We start from the raw sequence: 10,467 nt of genomic DNA, 5'->3' as shown, positions 1-10,467 counted from the left end.
TCTCCCTTCCCCGCCTCTGCTAACCCCCGCGCAGGAATCGGCGCGGCAGTAGCCCACAACCTGGCCAGCAAGGGGTGTTCGCTGCTGCTAAACCACAGCTCTCCCACCTCTCTCGCGGCAATAAAAGAAGTACACAGCAGCCTGGCACGCCAATACCCATCCGTGTCCGTCTCCATCATCTGTGCGGACCTTGGGAGCGTCAGCGGTCCCTCATCCGTGATCGCTGCCGCCGGCGGCCGTCAAATCGACATAATCATCAACAACTCTGGCACGTCAGGGAACCACTACCTTGGTGCGGTAACGGCCGACGAGTTCACGCGGCAGTACGACGTCAATGTCCGTGGTCCGCTGCTGCTGGTGCAGGCGGCCGTGAACTCCCTGCCGAAGGACCGCTCAGGCAGGATTGTGAATGTTAGCAGCATCAGCGCGAGTATGGGACTCATGGCGCAGAGCGTCTATGGTGGTACCAAGGCCGCCCTGGAGGCTATGACGAGGACGTGGGCGAGGGAGCTCGCCGAGAGGGCCACCGTTAATGCTATCAATCCCGGGCCGGTCGATACTAGGATGTGAGTTGCCCCCCTCCCCCCCTTGAAGGATAGGCGGCTGATGAACAATGGGCAGGTACGGGACGACATCTCCCGAGTTCCACGACCAGATGCGGCCGCTGCTGCAGCTGACGCCGCTGGCACAGCTGAGCGCGGCCGAGAAGGCGGGCGTTTACAAGGACCGGGTGGACCTGTACGCGGGGACTGGAGGGCGCTGGGGAACGCCCGAGGAGGTGGCGGGGATTGTCGGCATGCTTTGTAGTGCCGATGCGCAGTACTGTACCGGCCAGGTTGTGTGTGCCAATGGAGGGATGGTCATGCTCAGATAGATAGAGTGGGAGAGATGGGAGAGGGTTGTGTGCGTCAAGCATATGTGTTCATCAGCTAGATTTCGTGATGAGCTGGTATATATACCTAAAACAGTGGGAGAAAGTAAAAATACAAGCAAAAGTAAAAGGGTTATCCACTCGAGCCAAGTAAGAAGGAGAAGGAAAGTGCCAACCGTCACTATCATAGCCAAAAGAAAAAAAAGGAAAATCACTCAATATATGCTCCACCAAGACGCCAAACATCTAAAGAAACGCAATGCAAGTTTGCAGAAGTCCACCGGTCGATCGAAACGCCCATCATAGAGAACATGGATCGCACTAATCGACATCCATCCTCTCAAGCGCCTTCACGGCATCCTCAAGGTTCTTGGCGTCATTACCTTCGACGCCAACGACTCTTTTCATGCCGCCCCGAACCTCGCGACCCACCAAGTTCCGCCCCACCTTACCCGGCCCAATCCCGATCCACCGCGCCACGTCCCGCTCGAGATCGAGATACTTGATGCTCTCCGCCCACTTGACGGTCGCTGTGCACTGCATCGCCAGCTGCTGCCTCAACTGCTCGGCGGACTCGTAAGGTTTTGCAGTAACATTAGCGATCACCTCCGCCCCATCCGGCGGGGGGAAGACGACCTCCATCTCCTGCAGCATCCTCGCGACGACCGGGACAGCAGGCGCCATAACCATCGAATGGAACGGGGCCGAGACATTAAGACGCAGCGCGCGCGGGTCATGTCCAGAAAACTTCCGAATGTGGCAGATGCACATATTGATCGCCTTCAAGTGGCCGCTGAGGACGATCTGCGTGGACGAGTTGATATTCGCAATGCTCAGGAACTCATCATTCGGCAGCGTCTCCGAGTGCATGAAGCTATCAACGCTCGCAATTAACCCGGGAAGGTACTTCTGCTCGACCAGCAGCGCGACCATTCCCGTTTCGCCTGGCCCGCCCTCCATCTCCGGTATCGACGCGCGGATCGCGCAGTCCCGCATGACCTCTCCGCGCCGCCTTACAAGCCGCAGCACCTCCTCGAGCTTCAACACGCCCGCAGCCACCAGCGACGTGAACTCACCCAGCGAGTGTCCGAGAAAGAAGTCTGTCTGCGCGCGCGGCGAGAGGTTGAACTCCTGCTCAAGGATCCGCAGGATCACGATCGACGTGAACAGGATCGCGGGCTGCGCGTTTTCCGTCGCGGTGATGACCTCGTTGGGCCCCTCGGCAATGATCCGCGATAGCGGCGCTTGCCCGTCCGCCGGCGGCAGCGTGTCGTCCAGGAGCTCGAACAGCGGCTTTACCGTGCGCGGAAACGCCGACAGCAGTGGCGTCAGCATCCCGACTTTCTGCGTGCCCTGGCCTGTGGTTGCGCCATGACATGTGTAAGCAAAGGGAGCCCTGGCACACAGAGGAGCGCGCGCGTGCGTGCGTGCGTGGGATGGGTACTCTACCTGGAAAGAACATGGCAGTTTTCGGCCGCCGTCGCGACGGTGGGGGCGTGGACGCAGCAGTCGAGGAGTGCCGCACGGCATGGCGTTGGCTACGCAAGTTGAAGAGGCACTTCAGGGGCGGTGGCGGTAGCCGAAGATGGAGAGTTGGCGGCATGGTCGAGGATGGTGATGGTCGTGTGCGAGGAGCGCTGGCGGAGAAGATGGTGGGGAAAACCAATGGGACGATGATTGGTCACACGTGACCTCGTGTAACATCTTGCCGGAGAAATCTCGGCAATTCATCACCGATCTTCACCATAAATCACTCGGCTTGGTTTATTTTCAACAAAGCCTAGAAACCGGTAACATCAGCCGGCTGAAGGAGGCTGGCCTGTGGTACGGGCATAGGTGGTACGGCAGTGGCGAGGGATCTCTTAGTCGGCCGCACAGTTACCTCACCATACCACTTGACGTCAGCCCGACATCAGAACGTACACACTATGAAGTTGCCTCCACCCACCTGTCTCTCCACCCCCTCCGTGCCGTACCTCGACTCAGTGGAAACATTCAAAGGGATATGGCGCAGTATCTACTACTGGTATTATTGTCGCCGGACCATGATATTGAGTTACTCTCGATTCTCCCAAGTATCCACGCCTTTTTATTACAATGAATCTCTCACACTAGACAAAAATATCTTCAGGCACAATGGGAGATGAACAAGACCATCCTCCTATTCAGATTCGATGTGCTAAAGAAAAATAAGAAAAACAATCACTCCACATGCAAGCGACTAAAAAGCCAAAACTCAATTCTTCTTGCAGGATTGTTGGTGTGCATGCCGGATTTATGAGATGCTAACCAAATTCATCATGCTGGGTCCAGAAGACAACGATGAAATCAGGGAGACGGAGCTCCAGTTTCCCATGTTGTACATCCGGCCAGTAACAGGTGGAAGTGAGCTCGTGCGAGGCGGGATGGGTGGTGGTCCTAGGGTGCGAATTGACGCACTGCTAAGATAGTGGCAGAGCTCTCCTTCAGTAAGCCCTGCGGAGTAGGCGGCGCTCGCGATGTAAAAGACCGGCCTAGTGTACGACATATTCGATACATGATTCGGCGGCCCCCCCTGATTTCCCGCATCCATCCAGACCTGGCCTGTGGCGAGAAGCCCCAGGGATATAGAGTAGCCATCCTCACCGTCCAGTATAACTTCTTTGCTTTGTGAGGTTTGTTTTCTGTACCAGACAGAGAGGCAGTCAGGTGGGAGTGGAAGCAGCGATGCCCACCCAATCGGGCGCGAAGCAAAGGATCTTATTATCCCCGAAACAATTATCAGCCGTTTGAACGTAGAACAACAACAGGTTCTACATACATATGGGGTATTTCTGCACCTAATTAAGAGGATTGTGAGACAGGTATGCGTGAAGCACAGCCGACAGATGGACCTCGTTGCGATTGGCATCGGTGCTCCGCCGGCCTTCGTAGTCTGACCGGGGATTGTCGGCAGCGCAAAACCCTTTGCCGTGGGCAGGGCCGAAGCCCATTCCCAGGTATCATAGGAAGGGCCAAAGCCCTTTGCAATCCACTGAAGCCAACCTCCGTTGCGAATAGCATTGTGAAACGGAACGACACAGGACACACAGTGTACGGCGAAGACCGGGAGTACCGGTAGCGGGGGAGGTTGCGGTGCGATGCTAGGTGGTAGAAGCTATTGCAATTAGCATGAGGACGGTGGGATAGGTAGGCACCGAAGGAAGAACTCACCAACCGCGGTAGAGCAAACTCAATAATTGCTTCGCCAGGCATATTTCGTGCCACTTTCGGAAAAGGAAAACGTTCGGTATCCGGAACCAACCGACATTGGATGCATTTGGCCCGTGCGTGGCGGGCGTAGTAGGCGGTTATTATCCTCCGCTCAATATCAGGGTACGGAGGGCTCGGAAGATGGTGAGTAACCGAACCAAAGGATTCGGGTTGTTGGCAGGGATTAATGTGATGTATGAGGGTGGGTAATCGGGAGGTATTATTGGGATCATTGATGATGTCGGATTATTGTTGTGGTTGGGTTGGCAGTGAGGGAGCAGGAGCCGGAGCGGCCGTCGGCCGACTTGAAGAAAGCAAGCAGCAAAGAAATCAAGTGATGAACTATCGATAGGTGAAGAATAGTGATGATGGAGGATGAGGGAGAGACAGACAAACCCGCCGACATAAATATAACAGATCGGCCAACTTTGGCCGCCGCCGCATCGTCGTACAACCGTCAAGAAGAACACGAGCAACCAAAACAAAACAGAATCGACGAGCAAAACAGAAACAGGTCCCCCCTGCAGCCCCAGGTACGACAGCCAGTCCCAACGTCTTGGCGAAAAATCCGCCCAAGGTCCGCAGCCAAGGGTCGAAAAGTGCTACCAAGACGCCAGTTCCAGCTGCGTCCCACACTGCTCAGGTACCAGCTACATTTTCAGTTTCAACCTGGGGTTTCTGACCAGTTGAAGGTTACCAAAGCCGCAGCCGGAAGCAAACGCTCATCTCCCCCGATGACCCGTCCGAAATCCCAGATGTTCAACAGCACGCCGCTCTTATTTTCTGACAACGATGTACTGGTGGTTGTCCGCAGATTAATCTGTGAAGTTGTGGCTCAGTCGACAATATGCAGTTCCTTAATATTGTTAACTTGGGCCCGGTGCTGCAATGAGGTTGTTTTTAGCATTGGCATCTTCGCCTGCAATCATCAATGACGCTACGTATCTGAGCCCTGTATGGGTGTGGGTTCGGTTAACGATCGGCCTGTGGGGTCTGATTGGTTGGAAAACTGCGAGGCTACTCTATATAGAGTACCGAAGTTATGCATTCGGTTCCGAGAGGGTGGTCCGATTTCCCCAGACTTTCGAACTACATAGGTTCTCAGCCATCCACCATCCCAGAATCAGATGGAGATATTGCAATACCAGTATCTACTTCTTTCTGTACCGAATAGAATATCACCATCTCTCTACCCAAATACTTCAACAAATATAAATCCATGGTGACAGAAACCACCCATTGCCACCTGCCTTCATTGACTGAGTAGTGAGTGAGTACATATGAACATTTGCGGCGGGAGTGACCACATTTAAAGCTTTGGGATCATTTATTTACTCTGAATATCTTGCGCTACATAAGCGATTTATACCGTATCCGTCCTGCCTCCCACGGCCACGGCCACTGGTTACCGTTGGATGCCGCACCACATCTCATCTTATTAAATCCGCCCCTTCCAACCAAGTATAAGTACGCAACCTAACTCCCTTTCGCCGGCAGGCACCCCTCCACCCTCTCGACGGCAACCTTCTCACTCTCCAGCCTAAAACTCATCACGCCGGCGGATTTCGCCCACTCCTTTGTCGGCGCCCCAGGCGGGGCCATATCCGGAGCGACGATGTTCGTGACGACCCTTCCGGTGGCGGTGTGATTGAGCAGCTGCGTGATATGCGCAACTCTGGTGCCAGCGAACAGCAGGACGAGCAGGAACGCGATCCCGAGGACCAGCCATAGCGCCGCGAAGAGCATCGCCGGGATCGCGTAGCGGAGGTCGTATTTGATGCGACGCTCGAAGACGAGGACAGGCCGCGAGGGGTCAGCGGATGCTGTTGATGATGATGCGAGATGAGGCTTGCTGCCCGTCACCAGGCTCGCGGCGATGTCCGTCCAGAGGAGGTTGAAGATTAGTGTGGCGGACTCGGTGCTCTTCGACAGGTTCTGCCACCGTGTGTACATCGGGTAGCTGACGAAGTCGGTGTAGTCCGGCAGGTATTCGGGCGCGGAAAGCGCGCCGACGGTCAGAACTTTTGTGTATGTTTCGCTCAGAACGGTGAGCAGCCCGTGGGTGCCGGCCATCGCATCCGGCTGGTATGAGATGCCGCTGGAGAAGGTTCCTCCCGCGCCGGCTGGGAGGTACAGTCGGTCGCTGCGGAGAATTGACAGCCCGGTGCGTCCTCCCACTCGTCCGAGACTAGTCCCCACATTGGGTCTATGTTGGCGATGGCATACCCGCTGTCTTCCACTGCCCAGAGTCTCACTCGGGCTGTTTTGGAAACGTCCATGACTTGGATGTCGGAGATGGAACTGCCGTTGACGGCGAAGGTCACCTCTTGCACCGAAGCCTTCAGTGCGGAGGCGCAGACGTAGAGCGGTTGCTTCCAGTTCGTGTTGGATTCTCGCCGTATCGAAGCCGCAATGTTGTTGCCGAGAGGGCTGGCCATGCCCATCAAGAGACCCACTTTCGCTGCGATACGGTTGATGCTGGCGATGTCTGCACCTCCATATCCTTCCGCAATGGCATCTATCCCCATACGCTCATCAGCATCAAAGCACATACAAGGATACACGGTAGTATGTAGAACCTAGGCTTACCGGTGTCGAGCTCATCGTTGAATGGCAGTCCTGGCAGAGGATTAAGGCCGGTATCGTGCATGCGAAGCTGATACGGATCCAACCGGGCCTTTCCCAGCTCACCGGTCATATTGAAGGTCTCGGGTATCACTCCGGTACGTGTCAAGTTCAAGTACCTCATCAACAGCAGGTTATTGAACGAAGCGGCCTTCCAGGCGCGGCCCGCAAGTGTCGGTCGAGCCTGCGTATCGTTAAGATCGATGTATTGATAGTCCTTGACCAAGTTCTTGAACCCCCCGTTATCCCGCAGGGTGACGTAGTGCCCCGGCCCGCCGAGCTCTCCTCGCATCACGAACTCGAGCGTTAAGTTCATGTTGACGCACTCGGTGTCCGGCGTGACCCAAAGCAGGTCTTCCTTCCATGTGCCGCCCTGCGAGAGTCCTGTGGGGATGGTATGATTACGGAATGCGATGCCGCCATTTATGGTGTCAACAACTAGGCCCTCGATGATACCGTATCTGTTATTCAAAGCCAGCGAATCGAACATGCGGAAGGAGCCTCTCTGCAGCAAGATGACCGACATCACGGTTGGTCAAGTGTCCGGTGCCATCAACTTTGCAATCCTCATCGGTCTGTACTCGCTCCATCTCACCATCCCCGACGACTATGTACCCAGGACTGACCCGACCGAATCCGAAGCTCAAATCACGTTTCCACTGCTGCTGGTATTTGTCCTAGCCGGAGTGCTCAACAAAGGCAACACGGCCGCAACATGGTACGTGCTTGCATCCGGCGGCAGCCCGATGTCGATCAACCTCTAAGCTCCTTAGGTCCGTCGTCTGCCGCTTCGTGCACGCCACGTTCTGGCCGACGATCCTGTCCGCGGACTCGACCAACTTCCACAACGTGAACGGACGGGTGACCGCGCTGCGGATATTCAGTGCACTCGGGCTAGTTTTCCTGGCTATTGCCGGAGTAGTCACGCCTCTCGGCCTCTCAGAGCAGATTGCGGGGAAGCACTCGAGGGTCCGCCCCTTCGAGTATGTGCGCGACGATGGCCCGTTCGGTGTCGGCATTCCCGAGAGGGATGAGTACGGCTTCACGCGGCTGTGTGGCGCGTTTTCGATGCCGTGCCCGGGACAGTCGTGGCCGCCGGGAAGGACCGCAAATGGAACGAATACCCGTGGGCCAAATCTAGATGTGACCGCAGAAATTCCCGCGGGTATTTTCGACATCTGGCAAAGTGCTACGAGCGAGAACACCACGGTGGCGGGGCTGTTCGACATCCAGTATCGCTCGTATCAAGTACAGTCCGAAATGTTGCTGAATGGAACGGACAAACGCATCAATAAGGGACTGCCGTTTACTAGGGGATGAGCCGGGGCGACACTGCGGTGTACGGTAGGAGACGGGTCTCCTCTCAACATATATTTTCACTGTCGACACGAATCCCAGCCCCCATTTCCAGGCCTGGAATGATCGCCATGGCCAAGGACCAGAATATGAGGCGCACGGGGACCAAAGTCTACTTAGACTGTCTGTTAGTTATTATGTAGGCGCCTCTGGTTCCTCGTTCGGGTTCGTGTAGCTGCCAGTTCATGTATAAACGCAGCCTTCGGAACCGTCACACAGGATTTGAAGGCTGTGATTTGTTCGCTACATGAGACTTTCAGGCTACACAACAGGGTAGGTACTCTAGTAGAGTACTCTACTTTGCTCTTTCTTGAAGATTCCCGCCCTTCTTACGGGGACACCGAACCTCCCGTCCATGCAGATACGATCTTGGCAACCCTACCAGTCGTACTCAAGACTCAAGAGACGCTTCTTCTTCTTCTTCTTTTTCTTCTTCTTTTTCTTCTTCTTTTTCTTCTTCTTCTTCTTCGCCACCTTCTCTGTGGTCAGACCGGAATGTTTTCTCGTATACTCGCTACCAGGGATCCGGCTCTGAAACCAGAGGCACAATACGGGTACCATTACTCTACAGGAAGTCTACCAACACTCACGCACCAGTGGCTGACGGCGGCGCGGCGCCACATGTTGTGGGCACTTACAGAAGCTTTCCACTGGGTAGCTGCCCTTACGCACACCGTCAAGTTGCCTGATTAGAGAGGTGGTATGCCTGTGGAATTGGCCTACCTGTCGAACCCGCTCAGACGCTAACCAATCATCCATAAACTCCTCTCCTAAAGTCTGAGCGGGTTCGACAGGCAGGCCAATTCCACAGGCATACCACCTCTCTAGCGGAATATCGGTAAACGGTACTATTCCAACAGCTCAACCAGCCACCCTTGTCGATAGTACTTCTGGAGGTATGCTCACGTGGATATTCTAGGTGCTATGGAGAGTACGGATGGGTAGCCCAGAAACAATTTCCTATTCCACCAACAACGAGTTCCGCATGCACAAGCCATCAATCGGTGCTGCATTCAGTGTTCGACATAATAGTCCAGTCCGTCCGTCCTGAGCCTCGGACTGGACTGTATCTTGACAGTCCGTCTGGGAGAGATGTTTGGACGGACTAGTCCAAAAAATATCAAGGGCAGGACGGATTGCAGTCCGCACCCAATCCGCGAAATCCATGGACTGGACGGAATACTTTTACGCAGTCCGTCCAGTCCGGACCGGACTATATCGAACACTGACATAATGTATTTGGTGCTAACTCTTGGGTGAACTATGAAGGTAAGTTGACTGGGCCGTGATATAGAAGAGGTTCGGAGTTTGGATATGTTGTATCATATATTGCGGGGTACCAGGCGACTCCCATGGCAACTTCGAGCGGCAATGAAGCGATCCACCGGCGGTACTCTACCGCCGTACCTGTGCACTGGAGTCTGGAGAGATTTCGCACGCTTCTCGGGAGAGACGGACCTGACGATGTTGCTACTTAGGCACAGGTTCGCAACCCCAGCATCGAAATCAACGACTCGAGAACATCAAGATTCAAAAAGCTGTTTCAGTTCTGTATTGTTGGGAAGGGCGCAGCATCACCTCTGAAACCCGGGCGCAGTTATCTTTTGGTGACCGGTCTTCAAAACAATCCGTAACAAATCCCTAGCAACTACTAGAGATGTTGTTGTATTATATCTACCACTACCCGATCCGCATCCTTGCTCCGTGGCTCGAAGAATCCTCATCCTCAGGTGCGGGGAAATGCAGCCAGTGTTCGACATAGTCCGGTCCGGACTGCAGTCTGAACTGGACGGACTGCGTACAAGTAGTCCGTCCAGTCCATGGATTTCGTGAACTGGGTGCGGACTATAGTCGACTGCAGTCCGCCCTGCCCTCGATTTTTTTGGACTAGTCCGTCCGAACACCGCTCCTAGACAGACTGCCAAGATGCAGTCCTGTCCAGTCCGAGGCTCAGGACGGACGGAATGGACTATGTCGAACACTGACTACATACCGCCAACCTTCACCACCGCACTCTGGTCGCAATAGAATCGGCAGGCGCAAGGGTATCGGTGGCCGTAGGGCCCGTCGTGGCATCGAGCTCCTCGGATCTCGACGGCATAGGTAGTCTTCCTGCTGGTCAGCATTCAAAGCGGATACACGCACCCACGCAACGTATCGGGGATTCGGGGGGGGGGGGGGGGGGGGGGGGGGGTCGATCAACCCCCGACTTGACTTCTGAAAACGAAGCTGTCTGTTACATAATCCGCTCCGGAAACCGTTCTCTTGAACAGCAGTGCTGTACTAGTATGGCATACGTTGGTTGTTGCCGGACTCACGACTGATCAGTCCGTTTTGTTTCGACGAACGTGCGTGCGTGGCGGTGAATGAGTATCTCCCCCGTG

The 10,467-nt window shown here is 55.0% G+C and overlaps 4 protein-coding genes across 4 annotated transcripts; 1 reads left to right on the top strand and 3 right to left on the bottom strand.

Moving 5' to 3' along the window:
- Positions 1-33: 33 nt before the first annotated feature.
- BZA05DRAFT_192521 (uncharacterized protein) lies at positions 34-1,033 on the top strand (the record flags this gene model as incomplete). Its single annotated transcript, XM_051479433.1, has 2 exons — positions 34-566; positions 622-1,033. Coding segments are annotated over 2 exons (786 nt in total), but the record flags the coding sequence as incomplete, so codon positions are not given.
- A 159-nt stretch (positions 1,034-1,192) lies between these two features.
- Positions 1,193-2,474, bottom strand: BZA05DRAFT_449120 (acyl transferase/acyl hydrolase/lysophospholipase; the record flags this gene model as incomplete). The annotated part of the gene is made up of 2 exons (XM_051487322.1): positions 1,193-2,229; positions 2,321-2,474. The coding sequence occupies 2 exons, from the start codon at positions 2,472-2,474 to the stop codon at positions 1,193-1,195; spliced, it is 1,191 nt and encodes a 396-aa protein (XP_051335216.1).
- A 514-nt stretch (positions 2,475-2,988) lies between these two features.
- On the bottom strand, positions 2,989-4,590 carry BZA05DRAFT_412091 (uncharacterized protein). The gene is made up of 3 exons (XM_051485065.1): positions 4,064-4,590; positions 3,691-4,007; positions 2,989-3,609 (listed from the first exon to the last, which is right to left on the bottom strand). Exons 1-3 carry the CDS (start codon positions 4,103-4,105, stop codon positions 3,147-3,149), a joined length of 822 nt encoding a protein of 273 aa, XP_051335215.1. The 5' UTR covers positions 4,106-4,590; the 3' UTR covers positions 2,989-3,146.
- Positions 4,591-5,324: 734 nt separating this feature from the next.
- On the bottom strand, positions 5,325-7,524 carry BZA05DRAFT_192511 (uncharacterized protein). Its single transcript, XM_051479432.1, has 2 exons — positions 6,682-7,524; positions 5,325-6,620 (listed from the first exon to the last, which is right to left on the bottom strand). Exons 1-2 carry the CDS (start codon positions 7,251-7,253, stop codon positions 5,579-5,581), a joined length of 1,614 nt encoding a protein of 537 aa, XP_051335214.1. The 5' UTR covers positions 7,254-7,524; the 3' UTR covers positions 5,325-5,578.
- Between the last annotated feature and the right edge of the window lie 2,943 nt (positions 7,525-10,467).

The sequence above is a fragment of the Tricharina praecox genome (genome assembly GCF_024521635.1).
Source record: "Tricharina praecox strain CBS 144465 chromosome Unknown BZA05scaffold_38, whole genome shotgun sequence".
NCBI classification, from domain to species: Eukaryota; Fungi; Ascomycota; class Pezizomycetes; order Pezizales; family Pyronemataceae; genus Tricharina; species Tricharina praecox.
The sequence above is the reverse complement of the archived record's forward strand: the minus strand, read 5'-3'. Positions and strand labels throughout refer to the sequence as shown.

Excerpts from the sequence above, each read along its gene's own strand:
- BZA05DRAFT_412091 (XM_051485065.1), bottom strand. The coding sequence starts at position 4,105 with ATGCCTGGCGAAGCAATTATTGAGTTTGCTCTACCGCGGTTG. Across the intron at positions 4,008-4,063 it reads AGTTTGCTCTACCGCGGTTG|CTTCTACCACCTAGCATCGC; the intron begins GTGAGTTCTTCC and ends TAATTGCAATAG. Across the intron at positions 3,610-3,690 it reads CTCACAATCCTCTTAATTAG|ATCCTTTGCTTCGCGCCCGA; the intron begins GTGCAGAAATAC and ends GGGGATAATAAG.
- BZA05DRAFT_192511 (XM_051479432.1), bottom strand. The coding sequence starts at position 7,253 with ATGTCGGTCATCTTGCTGCAGAGAGGCTCCTTCCGCATGTTCGATTCG. Across the intron at positions 6,621-6,681 it reads CTCGACACCGGTAAGCCTAG|ATGCCATTGCGGAAGGATAT; the intron begins GTTCTACATACT and ends GTATGGGGATAG.